Source organism: Pogoniulus pusillus, chromosome 8 (assembly GCF_015220805.1).
Source record: "Pogoniulus pusillus isolate bPogPus1 chromosome 8, bPogPus1.pri, whole genome shotgun sequence".
Lineage (NCBI taxonomy): Eukaryota > Metazoa > Chordata > Aves > Piciformes > Lybiidae > Pogoniulus > Pogoniulus pusillus.
In genome coordinates, this window is record NC_087271.1 from 10,972,800 (window position 1) to 10,998,197 (window position 25,398).

A 25,398-nucleotide genomic window follows, 5' to 3' on the forward strand; every position below is an offset into this window, starting at 1 on the left:
TCTGGTCTGCCTCGCCTGTGCCCCACAGCTGCAGCAGGCAGGCTTTCCACAGGCAGCCGTCACGCTCTACCCCAGAGATGTTTTTCATCCGAACAACAGCGCCACCGAGTGACTGTTTCATGATGATGCTGTGGTGGAGAGGTCTGGGTTTGCAGGTCCCACTTAAGGTGTCCGGTGCAGCTGCGCTCATGGTGGAGCCAGTGTGGCAGCTGGAGCAGTGGATGGACACATCAGCACCCTACACGCCGTTTCACCCATGGGTGTGCACATCTTTTGCAGAGGTTCTGTTCCGTGGGAGCTGTGCTGCCCCCAGGGCAAATTTGCCCCTACCCAGCCCGGTGTTTTCAGCTTCCTGCTCATTGAGGACGAGCTGGGAGAAGCCCTGACACATCCTGAGCAGCAAGAGCGCATCCGAGGGCGGAGGCTGGCAGGTACCAATTACGCAGCATAAACAAAGCCTGTCCTCGCTCCTGGCTCAGCCCTGGAGAATCATACTGCCACAGGGTAAGACCTGTCTGACAGCCATGACCACACACAGGCACAGCAGTGCACAAGCCCCTATGCCACTCTCCCGGGCTCGCTGTCCCACCTCACCTCCTGCCAGCAGACATTTCCTGACATGGATGCTGAGCCTCAGAGCACCCTCCTTGTCACCCAGGGAGATGGGCAACTGGTATGGGCCAACAACCGGGTCCCTACCACGTCCCTTAAGCACCCTTCCTCCTTCTCCTACGTTATTAGCGGTGTGTGATCCACCAAGCTCTCCACACACAGAACCTGTGGGCACACAGTGCAGCCCCAGAGCTCCTCCCCCACCAGCAGCCACCTATGGGCTGGGCTCACAGCAGCGCCAAGGGAAGAGGCGAGAGGATTTCTGAAGTGGCGCAAGGAAACCATGCAAGCAGACGGACGTAGCGAGTGTCTGTTCAGCGGGTTTGCCCCTATATCTAGGTGCATCTACTGAATACATGTATCTCTTAGCGATAGTGTGCTGGAAACTCTGCCACGCGTGACTTGGTGGTGCTGAACTACGGCATACAGAAGTATGGGGGGGTCCGTGTACCCTCTTGTACAAAGCTCCTCCTGCCCAGCTGCAGGAGGATTAGATTTTGAGGCATGATGGCACAACCTGCCAGGCCTCCTGGAGGCACACAGCTTTGGTATCTGCCCAGTTTGCTCACGAAGCTGCTAGCTCTGGGAGGACGGACTGGTGCCAGACTGCCCATAGGATGCTTGGGGCAGCAGAATCCAGCCCAAGAGCTCTAGCTGAGCTGTGATCGCCGGGCTGAGAGCCAGGCAAGGCCAGGGTGTCTGCTGCTTCATGGCCACAGGCTGCCACAGGCTGGTGCATTGGGCAGCAGCTGTTGAAAGCTCTATGTGCATTCCCCTCATGACAGCTGAAGACACAGGTTAAACCTGGGAGAGGAAGACCTGCAGATTTGACTTGGGAGGTTAAAGGTACTAACATCCTGCTGCCATCTGCTGCGCAGTACCCATAGGGCATCCAAAATGCACTTCATGGGCAGTTGAGCAGCTCTGGAGTGGCTGTAATTGGTGAGAAGAGGCCCTCTTAACACAGTCTTGCTGGAGTGGCTGACGGGAGGAGCCACAACTGAGCAGCTGCCCACCTCAGCAGCTAGGCAAAGAGCTGGGAGCACCATAAAGGGGTCTGGCCGGTAGGGATGGGACCTCCTGCCCATCCAGTACAGCCTGCCCAAAGCCCAAAATGTCCAGAGAGGTCCCGGTTTTGCCCTGTAATTGCACAGCCCACTATGAGCTAGTGGCTACTCCCAGCACCTCCTTGAGCAGGCAGTGGCTGTTGGACGGTCCTGGCTCCAGCAGGCACATAACCTGCACACATCCTTTCCCTGTGCTGCACATGGGCTGGGAGCTTCCTCACAGAGAAAATCCAGTTGATGTTCCTCCCCTCTGGTCAGAGGAGAGAAGCTGCTCTGTCCTGATCATTGTCATCGAGAACAAGCTGCATCATCAATAAATAACCCTTGTCTCAGCCCATATCACTCCTGGGCTTGGGTCAGCCAGTGAGTGGGAGGTCCAAGTTGTCTCATGCCGTAGCTCTTCTTGCTGCCCTTGGGATTTTCTCTGAGGCTTCACTGTACAATGAGAACAAGACCAGCTGCCTGGGTTTGATTGCTAAGTCCGAGTGAAGTGGCTTTGGTTTGCGTACGGGGCTCCTCAGGGGCTGGGGAGGAACAGGGACCAGAAAGGGGGAAGCAAAGGGTCATTCTTCACTGGCTGACTGCTGGAGAAGGCGATGGATGTCCTGGAAGGAGGGACGATCTTTAGTGTCCCGTTTCCAGCAGCTGAGCATTAGCTTATACACTGAGTCAGGACAAAGTGCAGGCTGAGGAAGGTAGGTCTTCAAAACAAAAGGCAAAGACAACAAACGAAGAGAGTTACTGCCATGAAAAGCCAAAAGCAAACCACTCCTGAGGAACCCCATTTATCCATGCTCTGGGGTAGGGTGCACTGCTGCCCAGTGTTCAGAGACAAGGGGATCCCCAGACAGCACAATGGGGAACTTGGGACACTTCCTCTTATCTCCAGGGTGGCAAAAACACTGGAGTGGGATCAGAGGGGAAATGATGCCTTGGACTGCTTAAAGTGCAGCGTTTGCCATGCTGGGCTCTTCATCAGGATTCCTTCCCAAAGGGATTCCTGTCCTATAATTTTTCCACAGCCAAGCTCAACTTAAAAGCTTTCCCCAGGTATCCCAGGAGCACCACTGCCTGTCCCATCCCATCCCATCCCATCCCATCCCTACCTGCCGGCCCTGGTCCCGGAAAAATTCTCCTGTGTTTTCGATGACCTGCTCATCGGACATCTGGGAGTAGGGCTGCTCTCGGCAGAGCGTGAAGGTCTCCCACAGTGTCACTCCAAAGGCCCACACATCACTGGCTGTCGTGAACTTGCCCTGGCCAGGAGGAGCAGAGTGGGGTCAGGCAGGGGCACTACCCTATCTTGTTCCACACACCCTATGTACTCAGAATCTCTTTCTGGATGCTTCAGCTTCCAAATATGGCCTGGAGGGGCTGAGGGGAGGTGGTCCTGCAGAACTCCTCCCTGTCCAAGGCCAAAGCCTGGCAAGCTCCAGGCCTAGACTGCAGTGACTGCTCTGAAAGCTAGGGCATAGTAAACACCCAGCTCCCTGCAAAGCTCAATGCTCCCTCTTCCAGGTCTGACTATAGCCAGGAGAAAACACCAAGTGTCCCACTCAAAGGCTGGGACAACAAAGACCACCATAGGGTCCCCATCCCACCTTGAAAAGCTGCATGCTTTCTGCATGCTTCACCCCAAAACCAGGCTCCCAGGATGAGAGCCTTCCCTGACCCTTCTGCACCCCTAGGCACAAAGAAAAGAGGCAGTGAGAAGCCCCAGGGCCGGGTCAGTGTCCATCAGAGGACTCCAGCCCGCTGCGTACCATCAGGATGCTCTCCCAGGACATCCAGCGGATGGGCAGCACTGCCCGCCCCTGGATGCGGTAGTAGTCCCCGCTGTAGAGATTCCTGCTCATGCCGAAGTCGGCGATCTTGATGGTGTACTGCTTCCCCACCAGACAGTTGCGTGTGGCCAGGTCACGGTGCACGAAGTTGAGGGAAGAGAGGTACTTCATGCCAGAGGCGATCTGGGTGGCCATGAACCGCAGGTCGCTGTAGCTGTCAAGGAGGGACAAAGGAGGACTGAAGCACCAGGGAGGACAGTAGCCGGGGGGTACACGGCCCCACCCACCACCAAGAAGGGTGCTTAGAGCAGGCAGCTGTGCCACCCCTGCCTATGTCCCTAGCAGCACTACCTGACAGTGGGTGGGTGGCTGGCAGTGGGACTTCCTGCTTGCTGGCGGGACAGGAACTGGTTGAGGTCTCCGTTCTCCATGTACTCAGTGATCATGCACAGTGGATCATCTGCAATGCACACCGCCAGCAGCCGGATGATGTTGGGGTCCTTCAGCCGTGACATGATCTTGATTTCCTTCAGAAAATCATTCCTTTCCGGGACAGAAACCACACAGATCGGATAGACACACCCAGAGGAGCATGGAGGTGCACAGGGACCAGTCAGCCATGCTACCCATCTACTCAAGCCTCATGGGGAGACCCACAGGTCCCATCCCCTGGCATGGGGGTCCATGAAAGGAAGCACAGCGCTGATCTGTACACAGCTGTGGGGTGGTCTCAGTGGGTAGATGGGGTACTGGGGAGCTGGTTAAGACCAGCACAGACCAAGAGTTCTGAACTGCAGCAGCCTGGACAGCCCAGGCATGTGGTCTTCATAGCTGCAGCAAGCACGTGGCCACTGGAGACAAGGAATGCTTTCCAAGCACCCCAGCTCTCCTTGAGGAGCTCTACATGATGGGCAATGCTGTGAGATGTCCACCCCCCAAGCTCTATACCTGGCATTCTTGTTGGCATCTGCTCGCAGCATCTTCACAGCCACCAGCACAGGACAGTTGGAGCTAATCTCCAAGCCTTCCAGAGCAAAGTCCTTGCCTGTGAACTTCTCCATCCCCTCCACCTCACAGAGATGAACCTGGAGTGTGAAAAGGGGCAACTATTAGCTCCATCAACGGACAGCCTCTCTCTCTACCCGTGAACTGGGAAGTCTTGCCCAAGCCCTGATGGAAGCAGGTCTAGCTCCCACTCACCTCCCCAAATTGGCCTTCCCCCAGCTTCTCCTTGAAGGTCAGCAGCTTCCTGGGGAACTCCTCGACAGCCACATCCTTGCCAGAGAGCAGGTCCATGGTGACGGCTGGCACTGAGTAGGTGTTGCTGCCTGTCACACCCTGCAGGTTCACGATGTCGGCCTCGGCATAGTGGGGGACACCCTCGGGGACACTGGCCAGGGATGGCTTCATGGGGCCACTGCAGCCTAGGGAGCACAGCAGAGCCAGTCCTGCCATGAGTGTCCTGCTTTGCACCCTCTGCTCCTCAGGGCTTGCTCATGCTCCAGCCACGGACTTCTCTGTCCCTGTCCTGCCCAGAGCCACCCTGCTGCCCTGGTATGGCTGAGCTCCTGTACGCTGCTCTGCTCCCTCCACATAACCAGCAAATGCACCAACCCAGCACCGAGCACCACCACAGCAGGCATCAGGATCACGGAGGAAGAGATGCCAGAGCATCCCAAGGCCAGCAGCAGGGACACAGCTCACCCTAGTGGTGGGCACTGGTGATAGTTCCTGGTCACAGCAGTGACCTCCGAGCAGGGTGTGCAGGCACTTGTGAAACCTCCCTCCCACCCTCCTGCCAAAATGTTTGGAGATCAGCCAAAATCTGGGGCTGAGGAGAGGGGGCTGCAGCAGGCTCCACGCAAGGTAGATGGGCATGCAGGGCATCCCAACTCTCACCTGTGTCCTCTTCCCCTGGGGTGAACTCAGGCAGCTTGCGGATCAGGCGAGAGGGCTCCTGGTAGTCGGGTCCCAGGGGAAATATGCGATCGTAGGTGGAGCTGGACTCCTGCTCGCTGGAGGAGGAGGAGTGGTTGTGGTTGAACATGCTGGATTCGCTGGGCTGGGAGAGGCTGACGGTCATTTCATCATCCAGCATCCGCCGTGAGGCCTGTGAGAGAGGGCCGAGAGAGGAGACAGCTGAGACAAGGGATCCTCACACCACCAGTGGGATGGGTCTCTGGCATTCCATGGCACTGTGGCTGTTTCCAGCCCTGAGTCCCACTTTATGGTGTCCTGTCCCAGGGCTACTGGACCTGCCTAGGGAAGACATTTTTCTTTGTGTCCTCCCCTTCTATTGTCTGCCTCCATGGAAATGAGCTTGGCTCCACCATCTCTATGATTGCCCTCAATTAGCTGGAAGCTGTAGTAAAATTCTTTTGGGTTCCTCTTCCCCAGCCCAGCTCCAGGACAGAAGGATGGAGGAGCACACAGGACCCAGAGTCAACCATCCTACTCAGCTAAATCCTCTTGCTTGGGAGATGGGCGTAAACCACAACATTCCAGATGAGGAGGAGTTCGGAGCATCAGCCTCCACATAGGAGTCTTCTTTCCCTGTGCTGAACTCTCAGAAAGAACCTGCCCAAATGAGCCCACTGCCCAGGGACATCTCACCAGTCACCCCACACTTGCCCACCTTCTCCAGCATCTTCTGCCAGAACTGCCTCCAGAGTATGATGACAATGATGGCTACCAGGATGAAGATGATCGCTACCAGGCACCCGATCAAGATGCGTGTGTTGCTGTCGTCTATTTTGAGCGTGGGGTCTGCCCAGAGAAGGAGACAGCAAGAGCCAATTACACTGGCATGTGGGGAGAGCCCTTGCCCATTTCCTTCATCAGATGAGTCTCCCCACCCAGCTCAGGGTGATGTGTTTTTTGATGCCTTACCATAAGTGGTGGGTACCATGGGCATCTCAAGGGGGGGCATTGAGTTGTTGTACATGGCTGCATCTGGCAAAGGAGAAGAGAACATCAGGGTGGGGGCCATAAGTGTTTCACAGCCCCACTTTCTCCCTGAAAAACCCCTCTAGGAAGGTCTGGTCCCCACGGGACTTGTGGCGACAGATACCTGACTGGAAGGTGATCTCGCTGAACATCATCCAGGTGTCAGCAAAGTAGTACTGGCACTTGATGGCACTGGCCATGCGGTGGAGCAGGGGCACGGTGACAAAGCGGGCGCTGGGGTTCACATCATCCAGCACCAGCACCGAGGAAACGGCACTGGGCTCCCACTCACTGGTGTCGGAGCGGAAGTAGCACTGCACCTCCTTGAAGATCTTCACCCCTTGGGCGAACATGTTGTTGCAGTGGACCTGTGGGGCAGCCTGTCAGTGCAGCCAGGGCATGGAATGGGGACAGGGGACAAGGCAGGGGGCATGCAGACCTTCATGGCGGTGAAGTTCCTGATGCGGTCGAACTCAAAGGTGATCTCCACGTAGCCGCTAGCGGTGCTCTCGTTCCGCCAGCCGACGTAGTCATAGCCTGGCCAGACGTGGTACTCGTGGGTCTGCGTGAAGTCGTCCAGTCCTGACACCCCATCTGTCAGCTGGCCTAGGCCCTCTGTCATGCTGGTGCGTGTGAGGGGGAAAGAGGAGTGTGATTCTCACCATCCTCACAAACCTGCCACCACCCAGCACCTGCCCTCAGCAGCTCCTCACAGCCCCCGGGAAGTTCAGAAGGGGAGTTTGTCCTTTATGTCCTCCCTGGAAAAGACTGCAATGCTGGGTGTGCAACACTGCTAGTGTAAATGCAAGAGAAGGGCTGGGGTTTCTTTCACCATCATACTCTCCCCATCACAATGTGCAGCCTCCCAGAGCTGTCCATGTCCCCCTCTTTCGGGAGACTCCCCAGTATCTCTCTGCTGAGGATCATCACATCAGCTTGCAAATGCAGGACAGAAACAAGCCCGTTCCCCTCCTAGAGCCACAATCTGTGCAAGCCCACCCGGTCCTCACCTGTACCCAAATGCTCCATCATACACCGAGTCGTTCAGGTAGATGACAGTGCCACCAGGAAGGACAAGCTGCTGCCCGGCCGGAGCATTGTAGGACACCAGACCATCTGCGGGGAGGGGAGGGTGAGCAGCCATCCACATCAGACACCTCACTGCTGGTGACCCCAGGCAGCCCAGGGATGATGCCAGCCCCCAGCAGGACAAACAGCACCCCCACAGAGGGCTCTGGGGACCCAGGGAAGGGCACAGAACCGCAGCACCCACCCAGCCAAACACAGCCATACAGCTCCACACGCAGGCAGACGTTCATGGAGTGGTCAGTGACAGGGATGAAGCGGACAAAGCGAGCGATGAGGGGTGGCTCCAGGTCCTTGAGGACAATGTCATAAGGATTGGTGTTCCCATCCAGCACCTGGAGAAAGAGAAGTGTGGTGGGGATGGGCAGGCAGAGCCCCCCAGTGCAGCCCCCCTGCATCTCCTCACCTGCTTCCCGTGGCGGTTCCTCCAGGAGATCCAGCGGGTGCCATCCCGGCTGTAGTTGATCTTATACATGGGGGCAAACTCATTGCCGTGGCCCCCAGCATGGCGTCCCTGGGTGCCCACCAGCGTGATGAAGTGCAGAGCATGCAGGTCAATCTGTAGGAACTCCTTCAGGTCGTCAGGCTCCACTGGAATTTCAGGGCACCAGGCACCATCACCATCCTCTGAGTCCAGTCTGTAAACCCAGAGGAGAGGAGCTGTTTGCAGCCAGCCCCATGCCCCTCATAGGCCCCTCCGTGGCAGACCAGATCCTGCTGTGGCTGTCACAGGAAGGTCCCCACACTTACCGGCCATATTTGGCAGCTGTGGACTCTGACCACTGGCTGGAGGCCGAGATGTCCTCATCAGGGATGTGCCCACCTGACATTCCCAAGGGATACCGGCAGACTGCTGCAACGAGACCAGCAGGGCACTGAGCAGGCATGTCTCCTTGCCTTCCCAGCCAAGATAGGTGCTGAAATGCAGCATGGCACTATCAGGGCTGGAGCATATCTGTAGCACGGAATGCCTGGGCAGCTCAGGCACAGCACTTGCCATCCCTCTGGCTTATAGGGGAGGGATGAAGCTAGATGTGATGGTCCTGCACCAGCAGGCACCTGCCTGGGCAAATGGAGTCACTGGGCAGACATAGGTGCCAGCCCAAATAGAAGCAATGCCAGGAGCAAGGGGAGGCCAAGCTCCAAGAGCTGGTAGACAAACCCAACGCCCAACGCCAAAGATCCCTTCAGCCTTGCTGGCCAGCATTTCGGCTGTGGTGGAGGGAAAGCCCGCGGGCTAGCACGGTTGTCCTTATGCTCCTTGCTCTGGGAGCACCCAGAGGGCTCTTTCCAGCAGCCACTTGCCCAAAAATCCCATCCACAGCAACCTGTTCCCTTCTGTGGCTCCCTGCTGCTCCCCCCAACCTGTGCAAGGGAACAAGTGATGAGGCAGGCGCTCGCCCTCCCTGCTAGCCCCACGGCTCACAGCCAGCACTGCTTCTGCCTGGTCTGTGAGCGGAAAAGTACCTGGGATGGCAACTGGGCTGCGTCCCCGAGTGGCAGCCGATCCCCCGGCACCGCATCCACCCCGCTTCCCTGGAGTTATTTTTTCACGCCCAGCTGCCAAGAGAGCTGCTGAAAGGCTGACTTGTCTGGCCGTGTTTACTGTCTGGCCGCCGGCTCCAGCCCGCAGTGCTCCCTCTGCACGGTGCCCGGAGCAAATGCCCGCACCACAGTGGCAGGGCTTGGATGAGGATGCAGTGCTGAGGCCACCTTCTGCTCCCTGGCCTGCTGCACCGGCAAGGAGCTCATGTCCCAGCACAAAATTCCACCCAGCTCACAAGCCCCAGTCTCTGTGCCAGAGGAACTGTGCCCTCCACCCAACTCCTGAGCATGAGTATTAGCACAGTGGGGAGCATCTTCACTTGTCTCCATCTGTCCCAGTTGTGAAGCTCTGTGCCAAATACCTATTGAATTCTTGCCGAACATGGAGCTAGCCCAGCTCCTCTGCCCTGCGTGATAACCACCCTGGCCAGGCAAAGCCACCGCTACCAGCCCTAGATGGCTGCAGAAGAAACAGAATTGCTTTCCAGGGGGAGTTAGTCCAGGGGAGAGTTAGTAAACTCATCCCAAGAATGGAAAAAGCCTTTGAAGGGACTTGTTACAGGGATGTCTCCAGGGAAACCCTGACATGCTGGAGGAGCTTTGACTCCGTGTCCCTCCCAGGGGCTGAGCCCTGCAGAAACGCTCCTCCTGCCAACGTCCAGCGCAGTGTTGTGGTTTCTGAGCAGAGGCCAGGCACCTAGTCAAGTTGCTTTACTAAAGCCAACCTTGGTTTGCTCTGAAACCACCAAAGAAAGCATGTCCTGGTAGCAGCAAACAATGCCCCAGCACCCTGCCCTCTGCACACCACAGCCTAAAACCTGAGTGAGCTTGACGAGTCTCCAGTAGAGAAGGACTCCACTCAGAGCCCAGGGCTCCAGCTGCAGTGTGTTGCCCACATCCCAGTGCCCCACCAGCACACTGGTGCCAGGACAGATGGCACACAGAAGATGCTTTCTGGGTCACTGGTGGTGGCTAAGTTGTGTGCAGGACAGCACAGTGTCCAGGCCTGCCTGGCCTTTGGGGCCACTATACACTGCTTCCAGAGCTGGGGAAGTCCTGCAGATAGCAGACTGAGTAACATAGCTCAGGGAAACAGCTCACTGCTCTTTGCAGTCACCTGCTTCCCACCTCACTTACCAGGGTTGACCTGGGCTCTTGCAGCCTGTGGGACATGCAGCAGCAGCAGCAACAGCAGCAGGGCTGGTCTGGGGGTGGCCGGCATGTCAGCAGTCCTGTGGAGACAGGACCAGGACTCATCATGCTGAGGCAGCTGAGCCACATGGAAATGTCCATCCTGCTTGAGTGGCCAGTTGAGAACAAGAGTCTAGTTGACTGGATAGGGCTGGGTGCTAGGTTGGACTGGATGATCTTGGAGGTCTCTTCCGACCTGGTTGATTCTATGATTCTAAGAGAGCTAACCCAGCATGAGACCTTGTGTCCAAACCTCAGCCTCTGAGAAGGAACAGAGCTCCAAGCCTCACAACTGTGATGGTGGTCAAAGAGACCTTGGTGTCCCATCCCTTCCACCCCACCCACCCCCTAGGAGCCACAGAATCACAGTGCTGTGCCAGCACAGCTCTGGCATGGACAGATAATGTGATCCTGCTGCATCCCTGGAGCCAGCTGCATAAAATGGCTGCAGGATCCACACAAACCTCCCAGGGCTCTGCTCAAGGCCGACGCCATCCAGCTCCACTGAAGAGCAGAAAGGATCCAGCTGGGCCGCCCACCCTTGGATGGATTTGAAAGCAAGACATTGCACAACCCCATCACAAAACAAAATAGCAGCACGCCACAACGTGCAGCTTCCCTGCCTCCTGCCTTGGCAGAGCTAACAGCTGATAATAGCCTGAGATTGGCTGCCTGTTTATTGTGACAGTTGTCCATGGCAGAGAGGATCTCGGGGCCATGGGTGGCACAGAGATGTGTGACAGCAGGCACGGGAGCCAGCTTGCACCCAGTCTTTTGGGGAGCAGGTTAGGGGCTGGAGGTCACCCAAAGGTCTTAGCAATGGGGCTTCAGCTGCAGCAACAGGAAGAAAAGGGATGGTGCTGGCAAGACTCCTCAGAGCAGTGTGCAGCCTATGGCATGAGTGGGATACTCCTGAGTCCAGCCCTGGCATGTGCCTGCCCTCTGCATCAGCACTGTCACAGAGCCCCTCTGCAAAGCAGCAGATGCTGCCATGGCTCTGACTAACCCTCGGCTGCCAGAAATCCTCCGAGTGCACGCAGCTCTTGCTGCACACCTATACCTCTGGGGAACCACCAAGACGCATGGCACCATACTAGGGGGTGCATCCGGGACACCCCTAACACATCACCAGCTCTGCCACAGACTCTCTGGGTTCCCCCTCCCCTCACTTGCCAAGGGGACACTTGTTCTCCTGGAACAGCCCTTCACACAAGCACTGGATGCAGATTACTCCTCTTTTTTTCTTATTAAAAAGGGCTATTTTAGTGTACTTTCCTTGCACATTAACCTATGCAGGAACAGCCTGAACAAGTTGAGGGTTAAAGGAACCAGAGCTCCTAACCAAGCAGGGCTTGGCTGCTCTTAAATGCTTAGGTAAATCACAGCTAGTCTCACCCTATCAGGGATGTTCCTGCATCCACCCAATATGGGAACCCACAGGCTTATCTCCACCACCAAGAGAAAGCCCAAACCCACCGTGAACCCAGTGGATGCCCCCATACTGCACAGCCTGTCTGGAAGGTGCTGGATATAGCCCTGCTCAGTGGCAAAACCAGGACTTGACCCAGCCAGAGTGAGGCAAAGGGAGGGCAAAGTTCTGGCAGCTGCCATCCACACCCTGATAGAGGCTCTGGGCACCCAGCAGTGCGCTGCTAGAAGCCCGTGGACCTCTGCTAAACACCAACAGCTCTGCAGAAGGTACAAATAAGCAGTTGTGCTTAGGGTGATTTCCCTCACCCCCCCACTTTTTTCCCAGTTATTTTTCTGGTCTTTTTTTTCCCCTCCCCATAGGGAAGGTTTAGTTAGTTGCAACTTAACTCAGCTGCAACTAGGAATACCAACTGCATGGCTGAGAGGCGCACATGAGGCTCCTGTGTTTGATGATGGCCACTTCTCCCAACATTAAAAATCTCAATTTCCTTCTGCATTCCAAAAAACATCCAGAGATGTTTTTCCCCCTCACTATTCTTTCAGGCTGAGTAAACTCTTTAAGCATCAGGGTACCAGATGCTGTAGCGTCCCGCAGGGAACGCATTTAGTATAGGGAAATTATCCTGGCTCAGCTGTCATGAAGGGCTTGTGACTCCTCAGGGGAGCAGGGCTGGGGGGACAGCAGGGAGATGGTGACTCAGGCGCCCAGGCTGAGGGCTAAGGGCCAGGCAGCCAAACCAGCCGAGCGGTGCTGGCAACCCAGCTGGAAATCATTTTTGTTCCAGCAGCCCTGCAAAAGAGATAGCCTTGCGATGTTTTGTCTGAGAATGTTTGCTGAAAATTTTCAATCACTGGAAATTTTTAGTGCAGGGAGAGTTTTTGGAACTCCTCCCTGCTGTTGCTTGGGTCTGGGAGCTTCCCTCAGCTACTGCTTTTGTTTGGTTTTTTTAAATCTTTTTATTTTCTCTCCTTTCCTTCTTATTCTACTGAAATAGCCAGGGAAAATTAGCAGGAAAACAAATTAAATCCACATTTGTTTAGAAACAAACCCCACTCAAGCTGTTGCCCCTCTCACCCTCAGCCCATGCTGGCTGGTGAAGTCCCCAGCTCACTTCCCAGGCGGATGCGAGTCTAACGTCTTCATCAAGACCAGAAGGAGCATCGTGTGTGGAGAGGAGGCTCACCTGCAGCCTGAACCCTCTGTGAACCCAGGTCCTGGACACAGGTATTCCAAGGCTCCTGTCACACAGCTCCCATCCTCACACGGGCCCAGGCGCTCCCCCTTAGGCTGGGACGGTGGGCAGTTGGAACATGCCAAAACCACGCTGGTGAGAACATCTGCCACTGGTGAGAGGCTCCCTGTGACCCTAGACCATGACCCAAGCCATACAGTGTTTTGGTAAGAGGGTTCAGGACCCTCACCAAGCTGACACTACAGCCCCCAGCATGCTGTGCCCCTGGCGCAGCCTCGGTGGGAGCACGGTACAGCATGCCGGGACCTGTAGTCCTCCTCCTCTCCAAAAATGCCATTTTAGACCTTCTCTGGGCTGCCTATGGCCCCATTTTCTGCAGCAGCAAGCACCTCCGCAGCGCCAGGCTGGCCAGCTCAGCTGAGGGCATCACAGCCGTACAGGGCGGCAAAGGGCAGCTGGCACATCCCCGTGGCTGCCAGCATGTCCCCATGACTTCCAGCCGCCCTGGAGAGACCAGCGAGCAGGACAGCCCTTTGCTGTGGCACCCGGCAACATGGTCCTGAGGGTCCTGCACCCAGCAAGCGCTGCTTAGCAGCTGAAAACTTGCAGCCCTGCTGCTTGCTCCGTGCCACGGTGCACAGTGTCACTCAGCCACGGTGCACGGCATCGCCCCGCCACGGCGCACGGCTGTACAGCGCCGCTCCGCCGCGGTGCAGAGCTGGGAACCCATAACCGGGTCCCCAGAAGCAGAATGAGAGGCAGGATGCTCAGGAGCACCAGAGAAGTGGTTCTGTGTGCCCCTTTCCCAAGTGTGACCTGGTGTCTGGCCGGAGGACCCTGGGGACAGCAGGGCCTCTCTGGCCGGCCAGCACCACCGCCGGCTCTGCCAAGACACACAGGCGGGAGTCGAGGAGGGACACCGGGAAATGCTGGCCTGGCACGAGGCACTGGGGTGGGACACAGTGGCAGTGTTGGGGGACAAAACTCTTGATAGGGGCCACATATCATCTCCCCAAATGGCGACGCAGCCCTGCCGCTGTCCCAGCGACTTCCCGGACAGATCCGCACCCCGGCCCCTCTGCCCAGGCTCCGATGCAAAGCGAAGCTGACTCCACATGCCCCAGAGCCCCAACGTCCCCCGGGGTGGCAAACGCTTCCCCGTGCCCCCAAGAGCAACTCACCAGAGCGGGGTGGCAGCGGCAGGCGAGCGGGCTCCTCGCCCCTCGCCCGGGCCGGGGGAGCCAGGCGAGGACCAAACTTTCCCGGGCTGATGCAAGATGCCTCTGGGAGCGCGTTTGCATTCTGCGGATTCCTGGGAGCCGGCCAGAAATCCCACAATCCTACATCTTACACATTTGGTTTCAATTAGAGAGCGGAGAGGCGGAGCCAGTCACCAATCCGGGCTGGCTGCTCAGCAGAGGTTATTTTCCTCGGCCCCGGGGAATGTGTGCAAAGCTATAATTTACAGCAAAACCCATTCATAGCGAGAGAGAGGAGGAAAAAAAAATCCCTGTGGCTGGCGACGGACCTTAAAGCAATAGGCAGCGCTTTGCTTGGCGGCGCTCGTCCCGCGGGGGCAGGCGCAAGGCGGCACGCGTGGCCGGGACCTTCCTCCTGCACCTCGGGCTGCGTGGATCAAGCTGCACACCTCCAAAACGCGGCTGACGGAGGCGCTCCACGAGGCCACGTTGCTGGCGTGGAAGATCCCACGCAGGTTGCCCTGCTCCGGGCCCCTGGTGAGATGGGTGCCAGCCAGGATAGCGGCTGGAGAACCGACTTGCCCCGGCCCGTGGCACGGACGGAGTGCTCTGGCTCCCGAGCCTGCACGCTGAGCTCGTGGGTTTACCTCATTTCCAGGCACTTGCTTGGCACTCTGGCCACTGACTATGCAACATGGCAGGGAGGAAATAATAACAATCATCTTCCATTAATTTTTTGTGCAATAGCTAAAATAACAATTTTGCCCTTTTTTTGGGGGGAAGAGGAGGGGGGGAAACATGATGAAACCCAAAAAAACAAACCAATCCAAAACAACAAAAAACCCAACCACAAAACAAAATAAAACAAAAGCAAAGCAAAACAAAACCCAACCCCAACCACGAAAAAAAGGAATACATTTCCAGACTTGGTTTTTGGCTGTATTATAATGCAAGCACCCAGACTGCTGTGGGAGGGCAGCAGGTCAGTAGCTCCCAAAAAACATCTCCATCCTGCAGGGCACCTCAGCCCCAGGGCTGCAGCCTTGCTCACAAACCAAGCTCCTAGCCAGACTCACAACCTCTCTGCTCTTCAGGCAAATCAACCAAGTCACAGGCAGGGGAATGTCATCCACTGCTCAAAGCAGGGCACTGGGGACTCTTCCTGCTGTCAGTAGACTAAGGCTCCAGTGCCAGCCCAAACACAGGTGCAGCAAGATAACATAGCCAAGGCAGAGCACCACAGCTACCTCCAAGCCGGCAGGGAGGGCAGGCAGAAGCAGGTCAGTGCAGTGCAGCCTGCAGGGCTCTGCACCATGCCCCGGCCTGCTGTCCCAGATCAGCTGGCAGGGGAAGCCCTCACCCACACACAGGCTGCCCTGTGTGCATGCCAGCACAAATGCCAGCCAGCTCCATTCGCCTCCTGCTACCTGGAGCTCAAATAACTTGATGCCAGCACCATATCGCTCTATCCCAGGACCTAAAGCAAAGGTGTTGGTGTGCAAACACAGTCAAAAAGCCAAAACAAACATATCCTACTCCACTCCTCCCAGTGCCTAGTGAGCCAGCTGGAGCAGCGATCCCCCTAGGCTTACCGTGCAGCCCCCCTCCTCCTGCTGCTGATCCTGGCCATGTGCATCCCCACTGAGGTAGGCCACACTATGCTCCTGCTGCTACCCACCATCTCCTCAAGGAGCAGAGATGTCTCTTCCTCACAGCAGCTGCTCCCAGAGCCCAGCAGAGCCAGCAGACAGGGGGAAGTGGGGACGTAGACCACCCACAGCACTCTGCACTGGCTCCTCCTCACATCTATTCTGGCCCTCATCCCAGGCTCTCCCCCCGGGACTCACAGCCGCCAGCCTGCCTTGGCCACACACAGCCCAGATGGGCCATGGCAAGCCACCATCAGCCACACTGCTGACCAGGACCCCCCGCATGGCCCCAGCTTCTTAGCCACTCTGCCTGAGAGAGCTGAATGCTTGGCTGAGCCCGGGGTGCCCAACAGGCCCTTGTCTGGGACTTTGTGACTTCCCCTGAGGGCAGCTGTTTGTGCTCCATTCTCATCCCCTTCTCATGCCCATGAGGCAGTGAGCAGCTGTGCTTCTCTGCCCCAAGGGCTGCAGCAGGACATGGGGCCAGCAGAGGAGCCAGACAAGCGCCATCTCCTCTCCTAAAAAGGAGGGAAAGTAGCAGAGCTGCTCTACCCAAGGGCTTGGAGACTCCATGCTTCAGGGCAGTGGGCTCTGGCAGGATCTGAGGACCCCACCCTAGAAAAGCAGAGGTTATATGATGCTGCCAGAGGGCACCATGCTAGGCTGGTTGCACCCTGAACCCTGGCAGCATTGCACAGCCACCGTTCCTACCTGCTCAGAGCCTGCCACCGTGTGCAGAAATTCAAGAGGAAAGTACATCCCCTCTACTTCCTCCAGAAATGCTGCAAATGAGAACTGGGGTACCCAGTGTGACAGAGTCAGGCCTCTGCTGTATGAGCAGAGCCTCTGCAAAGAGCCACCGTCATTAAACCAACACCAGAGGATAGACAGGAGGGACTCAAGAGTTTAATTAGGTGCTTCCAGTTGTGCAATTGTACAAAGGATGACCAAAAGGGAGAACATGGACAATGATAAAGGCCATATTTAAAAAAAAATAGTCATGTAGATTTGAGAAAAATAAAAATTCTAGATTCATCCCAGCCCCGTACCATAAAAATCCTCTGCATGTACAATGACTGTTTCTATATACATGTTTAAAAATAAATGTCCACAGCCTGGAGTGCAAAGAGCAGTGCCACAGCTGTGCTTTGTGGCAGGGGAAAATCCATCAAGTGTTTGTTTTTTAAATTAAAATATAAATAGAAGCATACAACGTGCCAAGAACTGAGTGGGTGACGTCCTGCTCCCCACAGCAGCAGAGTGAGCAGGATCAGCCCCTACCAGTAACAGCTATAAACCTTCATGTGTCCGAATTCCCAGCCCGCAGGTGGGGCTGGCAGCCCAGCTTGGGCACTGCACTACCACTACATTCCATTCTTCACCAGCTCGTGGATCCCATCCTCATCAATAATCAAAGGTGCACGAAACTCTCGGTCCTTCACGTACTTTTCCAGACCCTAGGGGAGGATAAAGCAGCTTGTTAGCAAGGTACCATGTGTCATCTACTCTCTTGACGTGCTGAGCAGCTCACAGGTGGCTCTGGTCCCTTCCTGTGCTAGTGGCTTGGGGGACACTGCCTTGAAAAGTTTCACAGTGAATTCAAGCCACACTTCCGTGGCTTCCCCCACCTCCCTGCCATCATCTCCACCTGCCCAGATAATCTGCAAAGGCTTTGGAGAGCCACTACTCACTTCTCCTCCATAGGAGACGAGGGGAGAAATTTCACACTGGATTGGCACGTCATTTGCATCCTTCAGACTGCAGAGAAAATAAAGAGGAGGGTTAGCCACAGCCCTTAGTCAGGGGATGGGGCCCAGAGACGTCACAGATGCCAGTGCGGAGGGTCAGAGGCTGCTGGAGCACCAGTTCTGCTGGCCCACGCGTAGTCTGCCAGCACAGAGCTGCCCTGGGTTAGTCAAGCCTTGCGTGCTCTCCGTGGAGGTGCGAGCTCAAGTTTAGATATCAGTAGCAGCTGAAAGGGAAGAGAGCTTTAGCCGTGGCTTTAATCAGGATCTTTCTGTCTTTCCCTATGTGTAACTATGGCAGTGCCTATGAACTGGCCTGGACCACAGGCCTGCTATCTTTGATGCTGCATGCAAACTAGGCCCCCCTTCCTCCTCCTGCATCCTTGGGGGGATGAGAGCACTTGCCTGTTTGGCTGGCCACAACAGATCTGTTCTAAACACACTCCATGTTAAGCACAGCCTGAGGACTCAAGGTAAGCCTGTCTGCTCGCTCAGAAATACTCCCCCTGGCATTGTCTCATCTTCCTGCTTTTGCTCTCAGCTCCTCTATTTTGTGTACCAGCCTGAGCTGGTGAGGACTACAGCAGATCCACACCAGTACTGCCTGCTGCACCCTGGCCCTCAGAGAAGTTGTAGCAGCACTGCTGGGCAAGGGTCCATGTAGGGTCCCTGATACTGTCACCAGCCTTTGTAGGACCTCTGGATGTTCCCTGGATCAAGACTAGCTGGGGGGTTATAGCTATGTAGAGCTAACAGGGACCAACAGCAGCACCCCAGAGTGCCACTTCACAGCTCTTTGCCATCACACAGATGGTCACTGCAAGACATCAGCTGTGATAATGCTTCCTTCACCCAGGTCAAAGCTTGCCCCTGCTGCCACAGGCTTGCTCAGCCCCCTCCTGTCCCAATAAAACTCAGTCCTCCTAACCCAGTCCTTGCACTTGTGTTTGCCTTAGAGCTGGCTCTGTTTCAAAACAATCATTTGAGAAAAAAAGGAGATTTGCCATTAACTGGCAATGAAAGATCAGCACAGGATGAAGTGCATCCTTCACCCTATATTATAACCAGTGCCATGGCCTTGCTATAGGCCTGGAACCACTTGAAGCCTTTAATTAAAGCCAGAGACCTCAGGTGTACCCCACCACAAAGTACCAGAAGATACAACTTCTCTTGTGGGGTGTAAAGGTAACAAGCTTGCTCAGTCTGCAAGTCCTTGATGCTCACCAGCTCCAAGTGCCAGACACACAGATGTGCCCTGTGCTTGTAGAAGAACTTGCTGCTCTTGCAGGAGTTGCCTTAATGCTTCTGTAAACTTTCTTGTTTACTTCTGTAAACTTTCAAGCACTGAGCCAGGGCTTTTCCCTGGTGTCAGGATCTGGAGCTTCAAAACTGAAGAGCTGAAGTCCCAGGAAGCACAGCTGGCCGCCTACGCTGAGATCTGCACATGCTACATCAAAGCCTGCCTGACATTTACTTAACGTTTGTAATTCCCTTTGAATCCGCCTGGCTGCCTGCTGGACACCGGCAGACCGCAGCTGTCTGCAGCTCCAGGGCTGGCTGCGATCGGCTCGGGCTGTGCTCCCGTGCGGTGTGACGAGCAGGGGAGTGTCACCGCAGGGACACGCCAGCACCGTGCTTCCCAACGGTACTCCGCCTGCCAGGGGACTTTTGGGGGCTGCCTGCTGCCAGCGGCAGGCTACCTGCTGCCATCTGTGCCAGCGGCACAACCCACTTCCAGTCATCCCGCTGGCTGCCACTGTGCAGAGGAGCCCAGGAGGGAGCAGATGCTGCCCACCACCCTGAGAAGCGGCGACTGCAGGGGGCCCTGTAGCAAGACATGCCCCGCTCCCAGCATGCGCCCCGAGCCCCCCCAGCCCCGTTAGTCACTACAGACACCCGCTCACCAGTGCGTGCCCATTGCAGTGCCCACAACCCGGCACGCTGCTTCACCTACGGCCCATTAGTACCTAAGCACAGCCCCGCCACCATGCACGCTGCACGGTATAGTTACTTGTCATTGACATCTGGGGTGGCATCTGACCTTCCCCATGCTGGGGTGGCATCTGACCTTCCGTTTGTGATGCTACGTGGGAATAGAGAAGGGTTAGCAAGGGTAGGGGAAACAGAGGTGAACAAGTCTGAGGTTTGCTGTTCTCCCAGCAGGGGTGGAGGCAGGTCTGTCAGCTAAGGGATGCTGTGACTCCAGTCTGGTAGCTGCACAGTGTGCTTTAGGCAGCCACTTCCAACCTGCACAGCTAACCCTGGCAGTGCAATGAAGACTGACAGGACTCAGTACACAGGCACTGAATCATGAAGGTAAGCTCCTGCCAATCAAGCCAAGTGCCCCTCCTGTAGCCACCACCCCTGCCTGCACCTGGCTCTGCCCCACGGACCACCTGGGAGAAGGACCCCATGGCTGGTCACTTCAGCAGCGCTGGTTTCTGCAGCACTGAAATGAAAGAGCACTGGGGACTGCCCAGTGCTTTATATCCATCCCAGAAAGGATGCAGGAGCAGCAGGAGCGGCAACTCACCGAGGGATGGCAGGGATGCGTGTACCGTTTTCGTCCACAAAGTGCCCCCCTGCATTGAGGACCCAGCAGTGGTGCAGGGACATGAGGGCGTGTCGGGCTGTCGTGGGGTTGTCCTTGCCGTTCTGGCTGTCTGCGTTCTTCAGAGGAGAAAACTCATCCTCACGCAGCACCTCGTACACCACAAACTGCCTAGAGAGGTGCAGAGCACAGGAGGGTCACGTCTGGGAAATGTGGCTGCTCCCTGGTGCTTCAGCTTCTCCTCTGCCTGGATGGTTGAGCTGGCACCACGGTGCACCAGCAGCTCATACCCACAAAGGAGGGAGAAGAGGACCTGGGTTACAGTGCTCCTTCTGGCCTAGGAGCAGGGCTTAACCCAGCAAGAGGCATGCAGCACCTGTACCTCCTGCTGCTCACATCTTCACTGCTGATGCACAGCACAAGAGCTGGCCTCCTCTCTCAAGCCCAGGTATTGCCAGTGGGCACAGCCCTGGCACCCACCCAGAGGCTCTCAGAGCTGCCCAAAGGGCAGCCAGCAGCCTGAAGCCCCACAAAAAAAGACGTACTTGGAAAACTGGAAGATGTCAAAGACAAATTTTTCCATTTTGATCCCATTGGGCTTCTCAGGCTGGATCAGCTGCCCGGTAGTGATATCCACGTGTGGGATCTTCTTCTCGGCTACATGGTGCTGCAGCTGTGGTTCATAAGTGCTGCAACAGGCCAAGAAAGAGCTGTCACCCAGGAAAGGCATCTCTCCAGTGCTGTGGCAGGACAGCCACTCTGCCCTGACCCTCAGCCACTTGGAAGCACAGGCTTGCTCCCGCCCACCACTCCCAGCAGAAGACAGTCAGGAGAAGATAGCTTCTGGCACTAGCAGCCAGCGATGGCCAAGGGAAATTGCACCTCAAGGTGGGGACCATGCAGAGAGGGGAGAATTAGGCCATGCAAGCAGGGGCCACGGACCAGACCTCTCAGGCATCAACCCAGCACAGCTGCAAACAGAGGGAAGCCAGGTCCAGCTGGATGGGCAGCTGGTGCACTTAGCACTGGCACTCCCCCTCCAGCACCACAGCAGCACCCCAGCAGGCCCTTACTTGACTACATCTTTCAGAAAGGCAGTAGTGAAGTAGTGATTGGCAATGTTGCCTGCGTTGAAGAGCAGCCGCCCATCTGGGCCCCTTTTCTGGGCAGTGGCCAGGGAGATCTCGCTGTACTCCACCACCTGGTAGACACCATCCACTCGGCACACCACACCAACGGGCTCTGTGGGGTTGGTTTTCTCAACCACCTGCCCAATAGAAGCACTGTCAGGGAAAAGCCCCCCAAAGCTTCAGATTTCCCTCCTATCTAGCAGCCCCTGTGTAAGAGTTTTCCTGTGCAGGACAGCAGGGAGAGTGCAAGGATAAGGATGCTGAAGCCCAACCCTTGGAGACACTTCTTGCAATGGTGACCTGAGGAGGGTGGGATGGCAGGGCAGGGCGATAGGGTGTCAGGCACACCCAGAGGGTGCAGGCAGGATCTGGCACTGAGCCTGCCTCTTGGCTAGCAGAGGGCACAGATATTTTTAGTACCCAGCCTGCACATGAACAGCCAGCTTGCTGGACACGAGCAGGAGGCTGCTGACTCAGCAGAGCCATCCTGCTGCATCTGACCTCCCTCCTCTTCCTCACACCCCCTACACCTCCCTCTGGGCATAGGCTCTTCCCCCAGCAAATCTCTACCCATCACAGCAGGGCAGCATGATACAGTGCTTTTTTCTTTCTGCATTCTGTGTCTTATTTCCTCCTTCTCTCACCCAAGCCAGAGGAGGAAGTACTTTCCCTTTCCCTGCTCATTTTCTGAAGGCTTCAAGGTCAGAAGCCCTTTCAGCTGTTTGCTTGAGCCCAATGCAAACACTATGGCACAGCCCCTTTGACTGTTAGTCAAGCTTTAAGTAAAGCTTCAGGCGTGCAACATCCTACTAGAGACATGGGGCTGAGCTCAGTGGCAGCACCCAGCTGCACCCACTGTATCCTGGTCTTGTGCTTAAGACGTCATGGCTGGGCACAGCTGGCAGCTTGTGGCAGGGTTCCTGGCTGCTAAGGCTCCCTAAAAGCCATCTAAACAACAGCTGTCCAGTATACAGGTGGGGACTGGGCAGCTGCACAGGGCTCCCCCACAGCTATTTGCTCCAGGGACTAGGGAACTGGTGAGCCCTGAGGCTTTCAGGTGCATGTGCCCATGAAAAGCAATAGGTAGCAGTGGCAGGCAGTGGTCAGTGATGTCCCACATCCCCCAGAATGCCACACCTGAGGGGAAGGTGGGATTCTGACAGCACATGGTACTCTACCAGTAATCTCCTGGTGCTTAGCTATCCCCTCCTGGCTGTGGACAGCCAGCAAATGAAGGGCAAAGAGTCAACAATGCCAGGCAAGGACCAGAACAGACCTCACCCTGCTCCAGGGAAGTGGTGCCTGCCTTCCCCTGAAACCATACCTTGGCCCCACAGTCTGCTCCCTTCTCCAAGCAGAACCCGATGAACCTGGGGTCAGCCACCTTCACCAAGATATTATCCACGCAGTAGACATGGACACTCTGCACACCCCTTTGCTCCATGTCATCCACTATGCCATGTGTCCCCAGGGCCCGGTACAAGCCCCCGTTGCCATCTGTAAAGGGAACAAACCATTGGGGTTACACCAACATTTGGCACTCCTTTCAGCAACCGATGCTCATCCTCCTTCCCCAGGGAGCTACTGCAGAGTCTGTGGACCAGCCATACCCCACCCTCATCCTTCCTGCCAAGACAGACACCTCCCAGCCTGTATCACTCATGGGCCACGTCATGCTGCAGGACTGTCCTACACAGGATCCAGCTCCAAAAGCTTGTCCTCAGCACCATGTCTTACCCCATCACACACCCTCCTGCCAGTTCCTAGCCACCAACCTGGTGCCATAGCAATTTTGCCCTTTTCCTCCAGCAGGATTTTCCCATCAAACCCCAGGGCAGGCAGCATGCCCTGCTGGAAGAAGATTACATTCTCCTTCTTCAGGCCAAAATAGCGATGCTTCAGGAAGAACTCCTTGGTGGACTCCATAGTTCGTCCGCTTGTCATGATGTACCTGTCACAGTGCAGAAGAGACCAAATTAACATGGATGAGCAGCAGAGTCTCACATCCCTCATCCCATATATAGGGGATGGCTTCAGTCTGTAACACCCAAAACAGGCTTCTTCCCCCAGCAGACTTCTGGAAGGCTCTAACCCGCTGCAGCCACATCATTTTGGTAGTCCAATGAGCGGCTTCACCCCTCCTTGCGACATGCATCTCAAAAACTCTACCACACCCTGTCCAGTCACCAAGTTGCAGCAGCCAGCTCCTGTCATGTCTCTAACCTCCTGTTCACAGCACCACCAGTAGCCCCTCGCCTCCCGGACTCTGCCTCACACGGCTGCTGTCCTCTCCAGCAGGCTGGCCACAGGTGGCATGGCAGGATATCCCCAAGGGCTGTGGGTTTGAGCCTGGCGATGTAGGACGTGCTAGTACACGCCTCTGGGTAGGTTAGCTCAGTAACTCCAGGGGGCTATGCCTGCAGCAATAGCAGTGCTGTCAAGAAGGCCTTCGACAACCCGTGGGCCCTTGGGCTGTCAAGGGGGTCTGCACCAACCCACAGGTTATTGGTCTGCTGACACCAACGGAGCCCATGCCAATACACAAGCCCTTGGCCAAACAGAAGGGCTTTGACCCAGGTAGTACCGACAGAACAATACCAACTGCTGGGCCTTTAACCCACCAACACCAATTGCGTTGACACTAACTGGGCCCTGACAATGCCACCCTACCGGACCTGAATTCACCAACACCAGTGATGCCCTGGCAGCGTCACTGCACGTGCCTGGCTCCACCAAAGCCACCGCGGGGCGGCACCGACCCTCCGAGGCCCGGGGCGGAACACTCACCAAGGGATGTGGCAGGGGGTCCCGTGCTGCTCCTCCGCTAGCTGCTGCAGCCGCCGCAGGCGCTGGGCCTGGAGGTGGAAGAGGGTCTTGCGGGAGGGCAGCCCCACATCGCACATGCCCTTGGGGTAGGGGACGCCGAGGCGGGTGCCCTGCCCGCCCGCCAGCAGCAGTACGGCCACGCGGCTCCCCGCGATCTCCGCCAGCCCTGCGCCCGGGAGAGCACACACGCGTGGGGCCCTCCGCGCCGGCACCGCGCCGCGTCGGGCCCCGCCGTTCCCTGCACCTACCGCGGCTCTCCCAGCGCGGCAGCAGTTCGCGGTCGCGGGAAGCGCTGCCCAGCACGTCCCGCGGCACTGGCTCCATCCGCGCGTCCATTCCTGCCGCTACCGCCGCCCCACCGCCGTCCCCACGGGCTCGGAGGAAGAAGCGGTTGATCTCAGCCACGTCCATGTCGCGCAGCTCCGCCGCCAGCGCCCGGCGGGCCTCGCTGCCCAGCTCGGGCCAGAAACGCAGCACGTGGCTCTGCCCGCCCGCCGCCAGCCGCTGCTCCAGCGCCGCCGTCGCGGTCGCGTCCCCGCCGGCGTCGCCTTCCACATCCACCGGCACCATCGCCTCCATCACGCCCGCCGTTGCCCGGCCGCCGCGCCCCCGTCGACGCTTTATACCCCCCCGCCGCCGCGGGGTGACCAATAGGCAGGCGGCCGCGGCCCGTCCCGCGTCCTCACTGGCTGCGAGCCACGGTGTCACCGCCCCGCGCCACGTAGTGCTCGCTGTCCGTCCAATTGGCGCCGGGAGAGCGGCGGTGCGTGGCAGCCTCCCCCCACCCCGTCCCGTGGTTCCGCCAATCGCAGCGGCTGCGGCGGTGAGGCGCGCGCCGGCCACTGCCATGGCAACGACCGCCACGTCAGCGCGCGGCCCCCGCCCGGTCCCGTTCCTCTCCGCCCGCCCGGCACCGCTGCCCCACGCTGCTCCTCCCCGCGCCGGAACCCCTGCGCAGACACACGGGACTGCGAGAGGGGAGGGGGTACGCAGGGGAGAAAAACCACAAAGCGACAAAACCCACACGAAAAAAATGCACCCCGAAAAGGGCAGGCGAGGCCCCTACAAAGGAGGAGCCCGCAGAGCGCAGCCCCGCAGCCAGCCGTGCCCCGGGAGCCTTGGCGCGGCTAGCCCCGCTGCACAAATATCTTCATCCCGTTACTGGCGGAGTGGAGGCTGCAGCCAAAAATTTACTCACCCCGCCGCCAGCTCAGCCCGCGCACCCCCGCCCGGCTCCGGAGCCGATGGAGCTGCAGGGAATTGTGCAACTCGCAGCATTTCCCGGAGCAGAGCCTCGCGTCAGCCGGGGCCGCTTTCCCTCCAAGTGACATCACTTCGGAAACCGTTACGCCAGAGTGAGCACGGACAACACCCGTGCGCGGCATGAGTAAGCCGTGCTGTAGCAGGAGGCACAGCCCCAAGTGACAAGGGCTGTGGCCAGGC

General features: G+C 57.1%; 2 protein-coding genes across 5 annotated transcripts; both read right to left on the bottom strand.

The window, feature by feature from the left end:
* Positions 1-232: 232 nt before the first annotated feature.
* Positions 233-14,182, bottom strand: DDR2 (discoidin domain receptor tyrosine kinase 2). 2 transcript variants are annotated; one of them, XM_064147184.1, is made up of 17 exons: positions 14,037-14,182; positions 10,178-10,272; positions 8,246-8,348; positions 7,902-8,133; positions 7,683-7,830; positions 7,420-7,525; positions 6,849-7,032; positions 6,534-6,777; positions 6,353-6,415; positions 6,099-6,229; positions 5,363-5,573; positions 4,664-4,887; positions 4,412-4,548; positions 3,815-4,006; positions 3,443-3,677; positions 2,786-2,935; positions 233-2,380 (listed from the first exon to the last, which is right to left on the bottom strand). In XM_064147184.1, the coding sequence occupies exons 2-17, from the start codon at positions 10,260-10,262 to the stop codon at positions 2,243-2,245; spliced, it is 2,583 nt and encodes an 860-aa protein (XP_064003254.1). In that variant the 5' UTR covers positions 10,263-10,272; positions 14,037-14,182; the 3' UTR covers positions 233-2,242. The 2 variants fall into 2 exon arrangements, with proteins under 2 accessions (XP_064003254.1, XP_064003253.1); XM_064147183.1 differs by lacking the exon at positions 14,037-14,182 and adding an exon at positions 12,847-12,903.
* A 2,405-nt stretch (positions 14,183-16,587) lies between these two features.
* On the bottom strand, positions 16,588-24,784 carry UAP1 (UDP-N-acetylglucosamine pyrophosphorylase 1). Of its 3 annotated transcripts, none has more exons than XM_064147186.1 (10): positions 24,204-24,784; positions 23,917-24,121; positions 22,905-23,080; positions 22,454-22,626; positions 21,073-21,266; positions 20,545-20,688; positions 19,982-20,170; positions 19,490-19,531; positions 17,395-17,461; positions 16,588-17,160 (listed from the first exon to the last, which is right to left on the bottom strand). In XM_064147186.1, exons 1-10 carry the CDS (start codon positions 24,532-24,534, stop codon positions 17,068-17,070), a joined length of 1,614 nt encoding a protein of 537 aa, XP_064003256.1. In that variant the 5' UTR covers positions 24,535-24,784; the 3' UTR covers positions 16,588-17,067. The 3 variants fall into 3 exon arrangements, with proteins under 3 accessions (XP_064003256.1, XP_064003255.1, XP_064003257.1); XM_064147185.1 differs by having other exon boundaries at positions 19,460-19,531; XM_064147187.1 differs by lacking the exon at positions 19,490-19,531.
* Positions 24,785-25,398: the final 614 nt, after the last annotated feature.

Excerpts from the sequence above, each read along its gene's own strand:
- DDR2 (XM_064147184.1), bottom strand. The coding sequence starts at position 10,262 with ATGCCGGCCACCCCCAGACCAGCCCTGCTGCTGTTGCTGCTGCTGCTG. Across the intron at positions 7,831-7,901 it reads GGAACCGCCACGGGAAGCAG|GTGCTGGATGGGAACACCAA; the intron begins GTGAGGAGATGC and ends CTCTTTCTCCAG. Across the intron at positions 6,416-6,533 it reads CGAGATCACCTTCCAGTCAG|ATGCAGCCATGTACAACAAC; the intron begins GTATCTGTCGCC and ends CTCCTTTGCCAG.
- UAP1 (XM_064147185.1), bottom strand. The coding sequence starts at position 24,534 with ATGGAGGCGATGGTGCCGGTGGATGTGGAAGGCGACGCCGGCGGGGAC. Across the intron at positions 24,122-24,203 it reads GCCGCGCTGGGAGAGCCGCG|GGCTGGCGGAGATCGCGGGG; the intron begins GTAGGTGCAGGG and ends TCCCGGGCGCAG. Across the intron at positions 21,267-22,453 it reads GAGCAGACTGTGGGGCCAAG|GTGGTTGAGAAAACCAACCC; the intron begins GTATGGTTTCAG and ends TCTATTGGGCAG.